This window comes from Mustela erminea, chromosome 6 (genome assembly GCF_009829155.1).
Source record: "Mustela erminea isolate mMusErm1 chromosome 6, mMusErm1.Pri, whole genome shotgun sequence".
Taxonomy (NCBI): domain Eukaryota; kingdom Metazoa; phylum Chordata; class Mammalia; order Carnivora; family Mustelidae; genus Mustela; species Mustela erminea.
In genome coordinates this window covers 69,253,574-69,273,397 of record NC_045619.1, presented here as the reverse complement: position 1 = coordinate 69,273,397, position 19,824 = coordinate 69,253,574, and the positions used below count along the sequence as shown (strand labels likewise).

The 19,824-nt window shown below is 39.5% G+C and overlaps 1 protein-coding gene across 4 annotated transcripts in view; it reads right to left on the bottom strand.

Moving 5' to 3' along the window:
• The window catches only part of BCAT1 (branched chain amino acid transaminase 1), a 109,442-nt gene that overhangs the window by 15,830 nt on the left and 73,788 nt on the right, over positions 1-19,824 (bottom strand). For all 4 annotated transcript variants that reach the window (XM_032347660.1, XM_032347662.1, XM_032347659.1 and 1 more), the window contains 4 exons: positions 16,223-16,386; positions 9,729-9,871; positions 4,756-4,841; positions 1,711-1,851 (listed from right to left, as the gene is read on the bottom strand). In XM_032347660.1, coding sequence (XP_032203551.1) covers positions 1,711-1,851; positions 4,756-4,841; positions 9,729-9,871; positions 16,223-16,386 — 534 coding nt within the window. The remainder of the gene's footprint in view (positions 1-1,710; positions 1,852-4,755; positions 4,842-9,728; positions 9,872-16,222; positions 16,387-19,824) is intronic.

The window sequence follows — 19,824 nt, the reverse complement described above, 5'->3', positions numbered from 1 at the left end:
TATTTGAGTCATGCCCATTCCTGCCCTTACTGGCTTACAGGCTTTTGATAGTCTGATTTTAACACACAGAGCCCATGCTGCCACTTTTCTTCTTATACTTTTTGGGATAACAGGATAATTAGATGTACCTGTTAGCTATGAATGCCCTTGGACACAAATCTATTAAAAATGCATTGAACTTTATCAACTTCTTATTTCTAGAGGTGAAATAATTGGACTTAAAAAAAATCTGACTTAATGACAACTTAAGTTTATTAAAAAAGCAGGCCAATGATGCATGTACCTAGATACTACCATAATAAAATGTGAAACAGTAGCTTTATAATCCGTGTAAGTATTGATACATAATAATTCAATACTTCTCCATTGAAACGATTAATCTATAGATGGAATCATGTCAAAAGTCATTCCTCACAATCACGTTTGAAAATTTCAAGCAATGAAGCAGCCACCACTAAAATCAGAAAAGAAAATCCTTTCTTTTAAGGAAAAATAATTACACTAAATTTAAAAACCAAATTTATTTTTATTTATTAATTTATTTTTAATATGACTAATTTAAGCCAATTCACACTTAAGAATAATACCCACATGCATTTAAGCTATAAGACGATGATGTTAAATATCAGAGCTCAGGGTGCCTGGGTGGCTCAGTCGGTTAAATGTCTGCCTTCAGCTCCAGCCATGGTCCTGGAGTCCTGGGATTGAGCCCCACATCGGGCTCCCTGCTCAGTAGGTAGTCTGCTTCTATCTCTGCCCCTCACCCTGCTTGTGTTCTCTCTCTCTCTCAAATAAATAAAATCTTTTAAAATTTTAAAAAAATATTGGAGCTTTGTCATAAAGGGGAAGCAAAAAACCCAAAACAAAACAAAAAAAAACCCCAAACCCCAAAACCCATAATCCCCCCAAGAATGAAAATACCACATACTAAATCATACTAAATTTATTGGGAGGAGAAAATTTCTTCCAACTAAATGAATGAGTTCCTTTTGGAGGATTTTATCATGTGTGCCAACTTTGCCAAATGAAAATTTTTCATAAAATAGTCTGAGTAGTAATGACAATAGCAGAGATAATAATAATAATAAATGTAGGAGTTGATCATTCAAATGAATTTCCTTTTTTTTTTTTTAAAGATTTTATTTATTTATTTGACAGAGACCACAAGTAGGCAGAGAGGCAGGCAGAGAAGTGGGGGGGAAGCAGGCTCCCCGTGCAGCAGAGAGCCCGATGTGGGGCTCGATCCCAGGACCCTGGGATCATGACCTGAGTCGAAGGCAGAGGCTTTAACCCACTGAGCCACCCAGGCACCCTCAAATGCCTATTTACTCCTCCAGTAGTTTGGAAGTCCTTTTGGAAGCCAGAAATTGAAACCTAACTACCCGTAGAACTTTTTTAGTGAGCTATTACAAAGAAATAAGAGTGTAACTTACTGGCACATTTCCAATCCCTACACTGACATAAGACAGATGTGATACTTGTCTGAGGACGAAGCTGACTCCCCCCAAGATTGGCGTGCACACAAGATCACTGGAAAGATGAGAGTAAGTAATTTGGTAATATAGGTTTCTTGGGACAAACTGCCAAGTCATATTAAGAAAAAAAAAATCCTTTGCATCTTGGGTCCAACTAGCGTTTCATTTACACATTTAAAGGCTTAAATTATAAGCAAATGCTTGGAAATGACAGGAGGTGAAGAAATAGTCTTACCTCACCCTTGTACAGTATATCAGAAACTGGGCAAACAACGCAGGCTGTACCAGAGCCAAACATCTCCCTCACCCTGTTCCCCTCCAGGGCTGTTGTCAAGTCATCCATGGTGAGGTACCTCTCTGACACCTTAAATTCACCCTGTTTGGAATATAAAAAATAAAAATATTAATATTTTCAAGGAAAAGGTATGCAAAAAAAAAAAAAAAAAAAAAGAACCCTAGTGGTACTTACCTTCCTACATTATATTCTGACTAAACACAAATGTGAGACTCGTCCTGTGAGGGAAAGCTGAGGGGAGCACCACTACCATGTAAACACACGGAGGTGTTGAGCTACCTACTTGAGGTCACAGCATTTCTAAATGAGATGATCAGAGAGAATAAAATAAGACTATCACTATAAAATACATGGTATATGCTTATACAGGCCAGGTTTCTTAGTCTTTTATTTGTTGTCAAGACTGAAGTCTCACAAGATAAGGCACCCCCAATGCTAATTAGGGTGCGCTCTATGTTAAGAGTGTCTTGAACCCTATTTAGCATAAAAGAATGTATCATATAGGGACACCTGGGTGGCTCAGTGGGTTGAGCCGCTGCCTTCGGCTCGGGTCATGATCTCAGGGTCCTGGGATCGAGTCCTGCATCGGGCTCCCTGCTCAGCAGGGAGCCTGCTTCCCTCTCTCTCTCTCTGCCTGCCTCTCTGTCTACTGTGATCTCTCTCTGTCAAATAAATAAATAAAATCTTTAAAAAAAAAAAAAGAATGTATCATATAATATTAGTAATTACTGCTACCATTTATTGAGCACCCACTGTGTGCCAAATTCTCTCACTTTTAAGGGGGGTATTATCATCCCCATTTCAAGGATAAGGAAACTTAGGTTCAAGGAGAGGCTAGATGACATCCCTAAATCCACACAGTTACTTAAGCGCAGAAACTGAACTTGAACTCAGGTCCGATCTGACTGGCTCCAAAATTCCTCCTATCTCTACTGGGTCTTTCATGGAGTAAAAACATAGACTGAGTTTCACTATCTGAAATATTTCATTATTTTAAAACATAGAAAGTATATTTGGACTTTAAGAAATTACACTGTATATTTCCTTTCTTCCTAAATTCACTGATTCAGTTGACTTTATAGCAGAAATCCTCTTCCTGTCTTTAGTATCTCCTTAGGTCAGATTTCATCACTGAATTATTGGTATAACCTCATCAGCTTCTGCCGAACCATTTGAACTTTTATTTGCTTGAAGATAGGAAATGGAAAAAAAAAAAAACACCTGATGTTTTTAAGCTATCTGCTTAAACGATCTGTTTAATACTCATTCTTCAATCTGTTTCATTCTCATTCTTTTATGTTAATGGTTAAAGTTCAAAGCCTGTCTCATCTTATTTAAAAAAAATATTCTCTGTTGCTTTCTTTTTTAATAAGATGAGAGTATTTTTAAAAACTTACAGATCCACGATAAAAATGAAAATCACAGCCCTTGGCAAGATTTAAAACATTAGAAGAAGAAGGTATCATGCTGTAAGTATGATTTGAAAGGGTAGGAAAATATGTCTGCAATAGAAATATGGCTTTTTGCAAGTTTCAATTTATCTCAGTCTGCAATTGCAATTATGTTGTTCAAAGGTAAATAAATAAATAAATAAATTCCAGAAAATCAGCCAAGTTAACTGAAAACAAGATGAGCTCTGTGTTCTGGAAAAGAAGAAAAAAATCTCTTGTAAATAAACAGAATTGTTTTTACTCTGCTCACCCTTACTTATCTTTGGACAATTTCCCCTGTCTGGCAAGTAATGGTAACCCCCCACATGCCTCTTGGCATTTATGTCTCACTGTTTTCAAATAGCTTTTAAAATAAATTACAGCTGAGGAGTCAAGGAAAAACTTCCTCCATAATGACCTATTTTTCGAGCTAGCAAATCATTAGTGTGGGAAAGCATTTCCACTTGCAGCTTGTCATCAAACCTTCTGTACGTGGTTGACTTTTTTTCTTTAATAAAACAAAAATTACTGAGCTTCGAAAATACATCTTTCCAACTGCAAACATATTTAGGACAGGGCAAGCTGCTTGAAATGACACCAACAGTTTGCAAATGTCATGCCCAATGTGCCAGCCGGCATGTGGCAGTTGGGTCTTGTCTACTTCAGAGTTTTGTAGAATTATTTATAGCACATTTCCTCTACTTCCAAAGCTTTTTCCAGAAAAACTATGCTAGTCCTCTCCTAGATAATACGTGCGTTCCCAAACATTTGTGCTATTAATACTGTTTGACCACAGTGCGCTCAAAGTCTTTTCATGTCCCTTGGAGACCACTGTAACACATGGGTCAAAAGTTCCATCCAAGAACCTTTGCCAGATAACCAACTCTTCCAACATTCATCTTGAGTATGTTATAAATGTCATTTCAATACCAAATGGCTTAACGTGCTTGCCTGTGTCACATGGATGAGAAGCTCTACTGAAAACAACTACATTTGCTTGAGTGTTTTGACTTTAAAATAAGCATGTATGTGAATTGGGGAGGACAGGGGGCAGGAAGGAAGGGGAAAAAAAGGCAGCCAAACTAATAATGTGATGTTAGTAAACATTTATATGTCAGTAAAATTCTTTAATTTCTCTGACTAGCATGGTTACATTGGAATAAATAGAGGAAGGGAAGAACTAGAAATCGCTGCCGACTAGAAACAACACACTCAGATGTGAGAAGTTTAGGATGGGCAAAATGGTAGCACGTGGAGTATAAACCAGGTGAGCTGGTAGGAGACACCTGGCAAAGAGTGTGAGATTAGTACTAGAAGACTTCCTCACTAGGATAACTCGCCAAACTGCTTTCTCTCCGCCCTTCCTACAGACAATACTTATTTAGCGGTGTTGCCAAGACAGTCCATCTGGAAGAGTTATTTCGGCTCAAGTTCAGATTTAAAGATTAGATAACACTGGATGGAACGACAGAATATTATTTCGACACGAAGCTGGGCTTATTTCGATTGATTTTTGTTTCATGCTTATAAAGTTGTTCCTGTCAAAGGCACCCACCCACTTGCGTGCCAGGTCCAGAATGCTCTGCCTCGTCACTCCTGGAAGAATGATGCCATCTAGTGGAGGAGTTGCCAGTTCTTCTTCTGTCAATTAGAAATTGGAATATTTTCAAACTTGAACGACATTAGCCATGCCTTATATTAACAGCCACTTAAAAAAAACTGTTTCTCACAACTTTGCTGATAATAAACATGAAGATGATGTTACCAGTCTGCATTACCTAACTTTCCAAATCAATTCGCACTCCAGGTAAATCTTTATTTAAAAAAAAAAAAAAAAAAAAAAAGAGGAGGAGGAAGAAAAAGGAAATAAAGCCACTCATCGAATCATCTTCAATGTATCCTTGCCTAGTAAAACCTGAGAAGATGTTCCACTTCCAAACAGTAAGAGGAACCTTCTGAAGTCAAAATTTACCTCCGTGGATTAACGCTGGTTAGTGATTAGGATCGTGTACCTAGATTAGATTGGATACAGGAACACTGATCATTACCAAACCATCTGAGACTCCCGTGGAGGACAGGAAGTACGTTTGCCTCTTCAGGCTGGTCACTGTTTCTACACTGCCCTTTAGAGATATCCCTATCTATAATGATTTTCAAACCTGGAGCGGTATCCACATCAAAGAGGGAGAGATACTGACTTCATACCTCTGTGACTCAAATGTTAATGCCCTCAGGGTAGGCTCAAGCATGGATGTGGCTAACAAAGAAAAAGAGAGGAAAGCAAGAAATCCAAAAGATCAAAACATAAGTCCAAGTGTGATTCATGGAGAGCCAAGGCTGACACTGTAGTACTGTGAGAAGGATCACATGCATTACTAACCAACACGGGGGCTGGTATGATGATCTGTCTGTGGGATCCGACAACCGCACAAGCTCTCCTTACAGGAAAAGTCTGGTACTCAACTTCCCCTTCTCCTCCCCACATCTGGCACCCAGGAGTCTAATCTGGGGGGGGGGGGGCGGAATTTAAGCCTTAAATCACCACTCTATAAAGATGTTGAACCTTGTAACAGATATGCTGCTTATCATTTACTTGCAGAGCAATAAACAGCATATGCTTGAAAGGATTGCCAGGTAGCAAGAACTGTAGAAATCACAGTGGTTTCCGTAAGCTCCCCCAAGCCAGTTTAAGTAGCTAAAAGGACTTCAGAAATCACCTCATGCAATCCTTACTTTCCAGAAAAAGAGAGAGGCTCTCTAAACATAAATGAGTTGCAAGATTGGTGACACCGGGGGAGAGTCAGGATCAGAGCTTACGTGTCCCAACACTGGGGCCGCTGTCTTTTCTTTTAGTATCCTGTGGTCGGGGCTCCCCTACTCCCCTGTGGCTCCCCCAGACGTCCCCAACAAAGAAGCTGTCTGAAAGACCAAAACCCTACCTTCATGCCTGTGTCCCCCGAACTTGGTGCTGTGCCTGGCCCAGTGTGGTACGTAATAAGTGTTTCCGCATTAAAAAATAAATAAATGAATGAATGAATAACCCTTTTTTCCTAGGAGACAGCAGTATGATTTTTTGGAAGTTTGTTTCTAAAAATCATCTGCTGAAAACCACTTTCTGGAAAGGAGAAAATTTGTTCTTGGCAATGGTCTTAGGGCTACTTTTTGTCATGTTTAGAAGTGTTGATCTCAAAATAAACCTGTGTGTTGCGATAGCTAGCTAGCTGGACACATAAATGTGGGGATCTGTGTGTATGTGTGTGTGTGCGTGTGTGCGCGCAGACCCCACACCGAGAGACAAACACACTTCCAGCGCCTCCGAACTGGACCTTTCCTAAAGCTTGCTGAGCTCTAAGACTACATAAAGTTAAATAAAAACAGAGGCCTTGGATGGGCAAGTGCAGTTCTGTGAAATATACTTAACACCCAAAACTGCAACTACTAGCCTAAGGTCAAGGCACAGAACATCTGTTTCTCTGGTTGCCAGACAGAGATGATGACATGACAACATTTGGGTGAGAAATATTCATTTTCCTCTGCAACCACAAACATGCTTACAAGAGCCAGAACTGGCTCCAGATTGCCCAACATGAGGAAAACAGAGCCTACAAATACAACTTGTTTTTGACAAAGAAATCATTGGTAGGAGATGAAGAATTTAGAAGCAGTAACGGCAGATATCATCTGTGACATCCCAAAGTCAATTTCTAATAAAAAATTCATTATTTTTTTTAAATTATAGTTTGTATAGGGTTTGTAGTGCCCAAACACTGTCAGCACAAGGATTATTTATTCAACAAATAATATATTGAAGGCCTACCCTCTGCAGTTGTCTTATCTGTGCACCGTGCGTATAAAAGTGAACAGAACGGACATAATTCCTGTTTATTTTCTAATAGGTAGACGCAAACAAGTATTATGTTAAATATACATGAGACTATGGAGGAAAAAAAAAAAAAAGGAAAGAAAAGAGGGAAGGCAGAGGGAAATGCCAGGAGTGATAGGGGAGGGAACCTGCCATTTATTAAGATGCTTGAGGAAAGTCTTACTGAGAAAGACTGGAGAGCAGGGAGCAAGCCATGCACACATCTGAGGAAGGAGGGCGCCACAAACAAAGTCTACAAATGCCTGATGTCTAAGAAGGCTCATGGGGCCCACGCAGACCGTGGCAATATTCACTGCCATGATCATTCTCCCAACTAACTCTAAACTCAGCCACACAACTGGGTCTTATTTTCAGGGTAGCTCCAGAGACGAGGGCAAGGTAAAATGGTTTGTTCCAGCTGTGAATAGTAAGCATGTTTGGTAGATTACTCAGCGACACAGTGAGGCAGAGAATCAGTGCTGTGTGATCTTGTTCGCAGGGTCACTGTTACTAGAATCAAAACCACATGAGTTACAGGCCCAGTACCACGGATAGCTACAGTTCACAGCACTGGGCTATGAGGACAGATTATTTACTTGGTATACCTTTCTGGGGCAGCCGTCTTGTCCAAAAGGGGCAGTGAGTGTGCTCATAGAAAGATGGCAGGTTTTTACTGAAAGGACTCTACTCAGACCTCCGAGGGGTAAAGTTTGTGAAAATCAATATTATTTTGTTGATTTTCAACTCATTATTCTTTGAATTTTCCAAAAGTTACATGGTATAAATCAAAGGTACTATAGAGTTCTTTTAGTGTCGTCTTTTGTTTTTAGCCCAAAGGTCATTCCTGACATTCTATTGACTTCTCTCGTGGTATTGTCCAAACATTTACTGTACTTTTTTTCTCCTTATTTCAAATTTTATTTGCTCTGTTAGGTGAACACCCACAAGTTGAAAAAGCATTAAAACTAAAGCCATCTCAGGCAACCATAACAGTTAACTTCTAAGATCTGATATATTTTCTAAGAGCCGAAAGACAAATTCACTCATGTCTATTCTGACCTTTAAAAGCCATGGTGGAAATGGTTCATGATTGTTGTTTGGATAACGGGTAATTTTTCACCAGGACAAGTTTCTAGTGTTTCTGTTTTAAATCGTGTAGCTCTGATTCAGACTGTACTTAAATCCTGACATCTCCCATCCATAAATAATGATGTTACCACTTCTGTATGATGTTGTTTTTTTTTTTAAGGGTTGTGTGGTTTTTTTTGGGGGAAGGAGGTTTGGAGGTGGGAGTGGGCAGGTAGAAAGGAGTTGAATCAATATATTTTCTCCTAAATACAGAGTGTAACACTGGCTGTCATCTTTCAAGCATAGCTTTCGAAATATGTCATTTGCAATGACTCAAATTTAGAAATCACAAATATTCCAGTATAAATTTTGTTTCTAAACAGTGCCAAGTACAAAGAATAGAAATGGAAGAATCAGCATGATCTGCATCTGGCTTTTCAAATGTCAAGGATTACCGATGGCCAACCCAAGGACAAGGTGTACTCACCACACCTGTTTATTCTACAACTGACTGGAATATAAGGCTCATCTTATTAGTCTCTGCAACTAATGCTCAAATTAGTGCATAGCTCTGAAGTCAGCCACATCTGAATCACCATTTTCCTCTATAAGTAGCCAAAAACCAAAAGAGCAATAGAAGTTACTGTAGCTACTTTAAAAGAAAAAGTTCACTAAAAATTTTAATTGAAATGAATACTCAGACTTTACAAGTATTTGGAAACTTATATCTCTAGTCTCTATACTCAGTACTGTGAAAAGAACAGCCTAAGAACTTAAATAAACCTAAAAAGATGTTTTTAAACTTCTATGACTATTAAAATTCTAATGGAAATAAATGCATATATATGTACTGTCCCCCATTATTGGTCATTTCATCCAATACCACAGACATTGTCAACATTTTGCTAAACCCCTATGGTCTCTGCCAACTAACTGAAAAAATAGAAAAGAAAGACACTGAGCATTCAGGATATTTAAGGCAATGAAGAAATACAGATTTTTATAGTAGACACATATTAACAGTCTTGAATGAACTAGGATCTAAGTACAATTCCCAAAATGGACCAATGTGCCCTTAAAAATAGTGTGTTTTAATCAAATTGAGCTCCAGAGTAACCTGATATATTATCAAAATATGCAGAAAGGGCAACAACTGTTACATGACTTTTAGCAAGAAAATACACTAAATGTCCTATCAGTAGAATCAGCAGACTATGCTTATAACTACAACATTTCCAGCTTATAGCACATGATGAATGGCCATTGAATTGACCTGAGACTGATCTCCAAACGCAAGGGATTTTGGATAGAAAAATGGGTAAGAAGACAGCAGAGGGAATAAGGCAATACATCTTCAAAGCACGGAGATTAAATTCCTTAAGTTCCTTAAGTTGACATCTCTAGAGCCCAAACCCCCAAACAAAACTTCTCAGTTCTGTGAATTTACACTCATTTCTACTTGAACAACAAAAGCACAGTAGTTCTTAGCCTTTGGGCTCATGCTACTTATTCCTTATTCTAAGGTCCTCGTTCCTTTTTCTCTTGCCTCATTTAAAATGATTGACAAATTGCAAAGAGCTGAAATCGGAGTGAATTACCTCCATCTTCATTTATCCAGTAAAGAAAAAGATTCATAGTTCCAACTTCAGTTATCTGATTATCTTCTCCGTAGAGCCACAGAACCTGCTGACAGCCGTGATCCGCGGCTTCACATTGGGCAAAAAGGGATGAGCCGTAATTCCTTTTCAGAAAGAGAAAACATATTGACTGTGAATATACCACCCTTCTTATGCAATCTTCCCTACTAAAATCCTCAGGTCTTTAATTTGTATACAGATGAAGTCAGTGCACCATGCCTTTTATATGTGTGTGCGTGTATATTCTCTAGTTAACTGCATAACATTAAAGGAAACTCATTCGACAGACTAAATGATTTAACTGCACTCACATGAGCGACAGAGAAAGAACAGAGCAAAATTGTGGCATCCTAAATTGAAAAGTAGAGATATTGAGGACAAAGGTAGATAGCCAAGTTAATGGTAACAGTTAAAAGTTCTTAGGTATTTCTTCAACTTCCAAGAAATTATCTGTGGGTTATTTCATGGAAACCTCACACCAGTACTGTACGTTAGCCAAACGTGTATCAAATTACATGAAGTAGCAAAGCACCAAATTGTGCTCTCTTAACAGAGACCTTTCGATAATATCCAAGAGACAGCGAACGCCCAATGTCTATATTCTCCAAAGGGTGGGACAAAATGTTAAAAATCCTGATTTTAACCAAACGTATTCCAAAAGCCCATTTTGTTCAACCTGCACTATTTATCCTAGATTATTCAAAATCAAAGAAAGATAACACATCTTCCTAGAATAACAGTTTAGTTTAACAATATTTTATTAAATTTGTTATCTTTCATCAAACTTGAATGAGAAAGTTATGGAGTTTATTACAACATGTGGATGAATGTTTTAGATAATACGTAAGAGTCCTCAAATAACTATGATGTTTGCTTGCCTCCCTAAGCCCCTGGTTGTGTAATTCACTTTCCTCGGTTTTCACAGGATATTAGCAAACAAGTTTGAGAAGAACTACCACATGGTAGTCGAGGGCTTGGAAAGGAAACCTAAACCTACCCTTGGATTATGACGTCCCCCACCCCAAGCACGTGGAAACAAAATACTACAGTAACTACTACAAAGCATTAACGTCAGCGTCCACAAAATATCCACCTAGGCCTTTTAAAGTGCCTCTTTTACATTTGGTCGAGATCAAAATATCTAATTGAAAGTATCAGTTAAGCACTAGAGCCCCATTCACTGTGGCTGTCTGCCATTTTCATCCCACTATATTCTCTTTGGGCCCTCCTTTGGAGCCAAATCATTCTGCTTGGGTTGACTGGAAGTCATTATACCTTGCCCTACACAACTGAATTAAAGGGTGGGCATGTAGCTGCTCATATAAGCCCTTTTTTGAGTGATTCACTCATTCATTTTAATGTAGGGAAACTGAAAGCTGTTATTTTACCCTTTGGGGGTAATGGCAGCCTGTTTGCTCTGACATAAGCTTGGCATCTATTGTGTTCACGATAACTACCCTTCACAGGAGAAGGCATCTGAAAAAGGAGAGCCCAAGGCTAACGTACAGGCAGAAGCTCCCACAAGAGATGGAGGGAGGAAAGAACCAGAAGGAAGGGCAAGAGAGAGAGAAACAGACTGGGTAGAAGGATAGCGGGTGAGCAGGACATACACAAGGGCAAAAGAGACTTGGCAACAATGATCTGAGCCCCTAGTGGGTCCACCGCTGCCATCCTACGTACATGAGCCCCTCAATTAATTTCCTGCTTAAGATGGTTTGAGTCTGTTTCTTTTTTTTTCTTTTTTCTTTTTAAGTAATCTCTACACCCTCTGTGAGGCCTGAACCCACAAGCCCAAGATCAAGAGTCACAGGTTTCACTGACTGAGCGAGCCAGGCACCCTTTGAGTTGGTTTTCTGATTTGCAACTCCAAGAATATTGACAAATAACTAAAACATTATAGAAAACCTATGGGAAATAGGCCTTACATTATATGGCTACATGGGTCATTCACATCAAAGTCATGTAAGATTCATTAAAAGAATTTCAAAATGGGGCACCTAGTTGGCCCAGTCAGTTGAGCATCTGACTTCATTTTGGCACAGGTCATTATCTCGTAATCTCAGGATCACGGGATCGAGCCCCACATGGGGCTCCAAACCCAGTGCAGAGTCTGCTTGGGATTCTCTCCCCCTTCACTTCTCCCACTGTTCGTGCTCATTCTCTGTCTTGCAAAAATAAATAAATCTTTTTTTTTTTAAGATTTTATTTGTTTGACAGACAGAGATCACAAGAAGGCAGAGAGGCAGGCAGAGAGAAAGGGAAGCAGACTCCCTGCCGAGCAGAGAGCCCGATGCGGGGCTTGATCCCAGGACCCTGGGATCATGACCCGAGCTGAAGGCAGAGGCTTTAACCCACGGAGCCACCCAGGCGCCCCAAAACAAATAAATCTTAAAAAAAAAAAAAAAAACTTTCAAAATGCAGATAATAAAATGAAAATTAGCAGCCAATCTAGAGAGTATATAATGCTTTATATAGGTTTTGTTTGATAACTATAAAAAGCTGGACCACCCAGATTCAGAATTAATGGTAAATAAGCAACAGTGGAGTTAAAATTATGAATACTTTTCAATAATGTAGGATAAATGAAACTTCAGCAGGAGTCCAATAGAAAGAGCATGGGATTGGGGCCAGTGGACTTTAGTACAGCTCTTGAACTTCTACTATTTGGCTATGTGTGCACTTAAGTGAGTCAGTTCATATTTTTGCCTTAATGGATTCATCTGGCAAATATGAATACTTTATACACTGCATGGGCTATTTGGAAAAAATGAAGCAATAACAATAAAAGCTCAGAAACAGCTCATGTGAGCCTCTTATAGCGTAATAAAATCAAGTTTTTCAAAAAAATATCTCTTCTAGGGCACCTGGGTGGTTCCGTTGGCTAAGTGACTGCCTTTGGCTCCGGTTATGATCCTGGAGGCCCAGATCTCAGCAGGGAGTCTGCTTCTCCGTCTGACTATCTACCTCCTCACCCCACCCCATGCTCTCTTCCTCGCTCTCAAATAAACAAACAAATAAATAAATCCTTAAAAAAAAAATAACTCTTCGGGGCATCTGGGTGGGTAAAATTAAAGTAAAAATTAATTAATTTGCTAATTAATTAATTAAGATAGAGTGGGGGCAGGGCCAATTCTTTCCATATTAAGAAGGAAACTAAGAAATCGGGAATAAAGATGTTCCAATGGTGAAAGACCTTCCTCTAACTCAGTGTTTCTAAACTTTGTTTTCACATTAAAAAACTCTGATGCTCATAGAACTACCCTATAATCCAGCAATTACACTATTAGGTATTTATCCAAAGAATACAAAAATAGTGATTTGAAGGGGCACATGCACACAAGTATTGACAGCAGCAATATCCACAATAGCCAAATTATGGAAAGAGCCTAGATATCCACTGATTGAGGATAAAGAAGATGTGGTGCCCGCGCGCGCGCACACACACAGAGAGACAGACACAGGAATATTACACAGCCATCAAAAGGAACAAAATCTTGCTATTTACAATGACGTGGGTGGAGCTAGAAGTATTATGCTAAGTGAAATAAGTCAGTCAGAGAAAGACTAATACCGTAGGATTTCAGTCTTATGTGGAATTTAAGAAACAAAGCTGATGAACATAGGGGAAGGGAAGGAAAATAAAATAAGATTTTAGAGAGGAAGATGAAGCCTAAGAGAGTCTTAACTATAGAGAACAAACTGAGGGTTGCTGGGGGGAGGTGTGGGGGGATATGTGGTAACTGGGTGATGGATGTTAAGGGGGGCACTTGACAAAAGGAGCACAGGGTGTTATATGCAACTGATGAATCACCGAAATCTACCCCTGAAACCAGTAATACACTATATGTTAACTAACTCGAATTTAAATAAAATTTAAAAAAAAATTCCGATGCTTACTTAGGTTCTAGCCATGGAACCCAGAGGAGTAGTTAAAGCTGATTTTAATCTGTAACCATAGTTGAGAACCATGGTGCTAGAACTTTCCTTCAGCTGCGTGACATTGTATTACTTCTCTCACTTATGCATATTTAGATATAAAGGAATAACATTATCTCTGATGGCTTCAAAGAAGTGGAGTAATCTTAGAATAAAAAGAAAATCCAGGGCACCTGGGTCGCTCAATTGTTAAGTGTCTGCCTTCGGCTCGGGTCAAGATCCCAGGGTCCTGGGATCGAGTCCCACCATTGGACTCCCTGCTTGGTGGGAAGCCTGCTTCTCCCTCTCCTACTCCCCCTGCTTGTGTTCCCTCTCTTACTGTCTCTCTCTCTGTCAGATAAATAAATAAAATCTTTAAAAAAAAATAAAAAATCCTTCTCTTTCTTCCTTAGGTTAACTGGGAAGGCAGAAATTTTCTTGAGCTGAGGAAAATCAATAGCTATTTAATAAATGTCAACTGACTACAGAGGTGCTAAAAAACTTGGAAGGTAATTGTTGAATTAATTGGTTTAGAAAAGAAGCAATAATAAAATCTAAGGGGGCTGCCAAATGTCTTTGCCAACTAAATAGGTTGATACTAAATGAAGAATCCTATGTTCCCCTTGCACGTCTTCGGTTAAAAGACCCCCCTTTGGGTTATTGCCTTCCCGCTTGTCATTCCTGCTTTATTTATAAGACCCAATATTCTCTTCTCTAAGAGGTTTCATGCCAACTTCCACTGATCATGGCCCACCTGAGCCTAATGAGTCCAAGTACTAATTTTTTTTTATAAGAGAGTTTATTTTTTTATAGCAGTTTTAGGTTTACAGCGAAAGTGAGCAAAAAGAGTTCCCCCATGTCTTCTCTCCCACTTCAGTTTCCCTTGTTAACCTCTCACATTCGTATACACTTGTCAGGACTGATGAGCCAACACTGATTCGCTAATATTAACTGAAGCCCATAGTAACAGTAGGGTTCACTCTTCGTGCTGCACAGAGAAAAGGACAGTTTTTAATTGGCCTCTAGTGATCATGGATTCTGTTCATACTGCATTATATCATCTTCATAAAAAGTTACAAACTGTCCCCAACACTAAAACTAAATTTCCCTGCAATTCTCAACACCCCCATGTTACCTTTACCCTGGGCAGGTAGGGGGAGCTAGAAAGCTAAATCCAAAGAGGAAAAAGGAGCTTATTAGGACCTCTTCATCAAAGATGGATTGACTGTAAGGTAAATTCTAGGGGAGGTTCTCACAAAGTGATACGTGTGGTGTCAGGGGTGCCTATGCTGTGTGAAGAAGTCTGAACAGGTGAAAAAGACATCAAGAAAACACCCCAAAGAAGTTGTTTCAACCTGACTAGCATAGCCCACCATCAGGAAGGAGTGCTCCACGCTAAAAGGAAAAGAAAGGGACTTCTTGGTTTAACGGACTTCGTTAGGATTTCTCTGGCTACTGAGAGAATGCAGCTGCTAAAAATGCAGGGAGGACAGGACCCCAAATTTTCTAACCTTTTTTTTTTTCTTTTTGGCAGAAACAAAAACAAAAACAAAAACAAAACACAAAAAACAGAGGGACAACAGAGGGTTCAAACCCAGCTGTCAACATCTCTCTCACATCCTAGCCATACATCGCCAGACACTCCCAGGCCTCCCTGAGTCTGCGTGTTTTCCCTAAGCCCGGAAGTCGCCACGGCGTCACCTCCCAGGCCTACTGCTGTCTCAGTGTACACAAAAGGAAGAGCCCCCCGGGGTGAATCTGGCTATTCAGGCTCACCCAGAGGGGCATTCTCTGCTCACGGCCAAGTCCACCCCTGAAATTGTCTAACACTTTTCAAATGCTCTTTTATTTCCAGCCAGCTACATATGGCCAATGAGACTGGCCTGACAGAGCCAAAGCAGGGCTGTCCCTCAGCCAGCTGGCAGCAGGTACAGCTACAATCTGTGGCAATGAAGACAGCACTTGAGTGAAGCGGGCACCTTCCCCAGACAGGACTCCTTGGAGCCGGCGGAGAGCCTCGGCCCCAGCAGCAGACGCTCTCTCAGGCCACCTGTCCGCCGGCAGCCAGAGCACCAGCCTCCAGGGGCAGTGAATTCAAAGCATTCGTGCTATTCCCACTTTACTTGTCTTAGTTCTTGCTCCTGTGTAACACTCGGTGGTTCTCCCTTATAAAGCGTCACAGGTTATCCTTTGAATGAGCGCAATTTTTTTATAAAAGATTTTATTTGAGAGAGAGAGAGCACAAGCATGGAGAACAGCAGAGGAAGAGGGAGAAGCTGACTTTCTGCTGAGTGGGGAACCAGACATGGGGCTCGATCCCAGGACCCTGGGATCATGACCCGAGGCGAAGGCAGATCTTAACCAACCGAGCCACCCAGGCGTCCCTGAACTAGCACAATTTAACACTGAAGAATAAACACAAAACAGAAAAAGGGCATTTCAATTTGAATATTAACATATGTACTTGGGCTGATTTGAGATGGTGATAACTGAAGGGTTGTGAGGGACTCTTAACTTTCATCAGAAACAGATTCACTTACCCTCCCATCTTGCAGTCCCCAGTCCCACCTTTCCAGGCTCTCACGTACTTCGGATTGGCCCAAAGGGACACTGGCTTAAAGGTTCCACTTGAAAAATAAGGCCCCACTGGGCTCAAGATTACAAAGATCAGGGCTTTGGTAGGCTTCTTGACTCCAAGAGAAGGCTGTGATGGAGTAAAAGTACACACAACTGTTAATGTAAATGGAGATACCCGTCTTAAAGTCTAGAACAGATCTGTAACTCTCTCCCAGAGGGGCTAAGTACGGGGGCTGTTACTTCTCAAGTTGAGTTACACAAAGCCAGATAATCTTTTAAGAACGAAACACAAAAGCCAGAGTGCTGAGGAAGGATCCATTTTGCTTTGCCTTCTGAGTTACAGTTTTAGGGGAAAAAGAAATTTATCACAACTTTTTGTGAGGAGGGCCTTGAGAGGAGAAATATGTTTTTGACAACCAGTTTTATAACACCTTGCATTGACTAGGAATTGAAAAAGGGAAGAACCCAAACATGATTTTCGTCTCCAGAGAGGAAATGCAATATTTGCTTTTCTAACTTCCCCTTCTGTGTTCACAGATTACTAACCGCTTCAAGACATGCCGGGGTGGGTGTGGGGGACAGGTGGTGGGTATAGGTGAGTGTGCCATTACTATACCCCATGGTCACAGACAGGAGACGGCAAGAGGGGAGCTTCACAGAAGGCGAAGATACCAGATGAGATGGAGATTCCCCAAAAAGCCAGAGGATGAAGGACTGAGGAACTTGAGTCATGAATGACAAAGATAGAACATGGTCTTTCCCCACAAACACTGGGAAAGCATAAGCCAACCACACAAAACTATGTTGTCTCCAGCACAAAACAGTTATAAGTAATTATTGAGTTGTTTCCTAAGGAGGAAAACAGAAAGACTGAAAGCTTTGAGGTTATGTATTATAAAGGCAAAAGAGACCACTGCTCTATTCTATGTGATTCAAGATCCTTGGGAATAAGAAAACGAGCACAGGACTATTACACTGACAGTCTCAGGATGAAAAAATGCTACGTCCAGTCTTCAGCAGCGTAGTGTCTGCCTACACCTACATGGTGGTTAAGAGTCTGTCATGGTAAGAATTAAGAAGGGACTCAACTCCAGCTGACCGTGTATGACCGTTTTGTTTGCCTGATGAACGGACTAAAGTGGTTCCCGGGTTTTTTTTTGGTTTTTGGTTTTTGTTTTTTTTTTTTCTGAATTTTATTCTGCCTCCCTTCCACTACCTAGGGGCTTTATGCCCTACTTTATGCCCAGATCATCAAAACTCGGGTAAGTAAAATATTCATAGGCATAAAAAATGCATTTGTATATGTGCACACTGATGTCCTCTGAAAGGCATGTAATTCTCAGAAAGTGGGAAGATGATTCCATTTGTATTCCATGTGAACAAGAGACCGAGAAAGGCTTGGATGGCCAGAGTCAGCAAGCAACAATGGGTTTTGTTTTTTCACTTGTTTGGATTTGTTCTTAGTTGGGACTGAACAGGACTCCCCTACCAGTAAAGAGGGAAGAGCCTCAAAGCTTCATTTGCCCCAAAAAACTTCAGAATAATAATACATACCTGTCTTTCTTCCCAGCTTTGATAAAAATTGACTAACTTATCTCCACACTTTTATGTGCCTATCAGTTAAGTAAATACAATGATACATTCATATCAGAGGAGCTTTGAAGCTTAATACTTAAAAAGAAAAGGTTTTGGACCCTCCTATTGAGTAATAATGAGAAACTTCCCAACACAACTTAGAAATCCAATCTGCAGCACAAAACCTCAGTACTTTATCTATCCTCTCAGTTTCTGAATAAAATAGTTTATTTGTGGACAAACTGATAAGCATTTTATTAGAAACCACACAAATGTCTGAACTTTTGTCACTCTTAATTCATGTATTTTTCACAACCTGCGTTACACTAGAAGCAATACCTCATCATCATGGAAATGTGGGATAAATTTCATCTTACTCATTTTCTTCCTGACTTTAATTGACAGTAAACTTGCATTTTCTCCACTAGGTGGTGGTATAGAGAGCACAGATGGAAAAATGGAATAATCTTAGGCATGAAATCTCTTTCTGGGGGGAAAAAAAAATCAATAAACCTTCAAGTAACACTTTTATTATTAGCAAGCAGTAAATTATAGATGAGAAGTTTTCAATGCTGAGAGATAATGTGTTTATGTGTACTAACATTTTATTTTCTGAAATTTAAGCAAAGCCAACTCATGTTTTTTGTTTGTTTGTTTGTTTTGTTTTGTTTTCCACAAGTACTTCAGGTACTAGTGTCGATCACAGCTTGGTCACCTTCATCCTTAAGTGATTACTTATATTGATTGTCTTCTCATGAAAAGAACTCTGTGACTTTACTGCAAATGCCCACACTGCTTCAAGACTGAAAATAGGTAGGTAACTGCATTAGGAAGGGAGCTTGGGGACTATCTGTTTCTAGCCTCAGGAACCATTATCTGTTTTGTCTTAATTCTCCCTTCTATCCTGGAAAGCAATTTAAATTCTGTGCTACTGCTATAATTAAGAGCAATTTCTTCTATAATATTCATTAAATGCTAAGAAACATACTTCTATAATGACCCAGTCAGGCTTCCGTTTGAATAAAGCAAAAGCCACATAAGTAAAGAGAAAATAAGAACATCTGATAAGCTGTGAAACTGTTTCAATAAGTCTCATTTCCTTATGAACATTTTTTATTCTTTTTTCTAATTTCCAGATTATTTCAATATATAAGGAATTGAGGGCTTTAAAAAAAAATAATAAAAGCCATGGGAAATGAGGAATATAAAATCTCATGGATGCAAAGTATGTCACTTCTCAAGGGACCACATTGACTTAAGTTGAAATTCTGATGTGTATGAAAAAATACTCATCTTTTTATTATACCTCACAAACACATATACAAAAGTATTAAGTACATATATATTCTGCACAAAATAACAAGACCCTTGGGTGTGATGGAAAATAAAGTGACGAATTCCAGGGAAAATCACCACTTCTGAGTCAGTCAGAAAATTAGTACATAAAAAGGCAGAATTTCAGAGGTTATGTGAATGATGGCAGAAAGTGTCCCAGGGGCTGAGAAGCACAGCAGCGTGTGGAGGCTTGAGAATAATTCTGTTTAAGCATTTGTCTGTTTAAGACAAACACAGGACAGAAAAAAATAAGATAATTGGGAATAACAAGAACATTTTTCAAAAACAGTGGCATGGCTTTTTTTTTTTTTTTAATTCTAAAAAGAGCCTAATTTGTTTTAGAGGAGGAAACAGTGAAGAATACTGGGCTGAGGGGCAGGAGAAGAGATATGGAGAGGACCACGGGTCCAGGCAAGGCCTTCAGTGTGTGAGTTACAAAACAGAGGGATAATAAATTCGTGTAGTTTTTGTAGGAAAAATTAGTTGGCTTGGTGAATGATTAAAAAATCCTCAATAATTGTATAGTTTTTGGTTTCTAAGACATTTCAGTTATTGCCTCATCTAATCCAAGAAGCCAGGAAGTTAAGGGTTTTAATTTCTATTTTTATGTTGAAGAAACTGAGGCTCCAAACAATTTGCCCAAGGTCTCAATTAT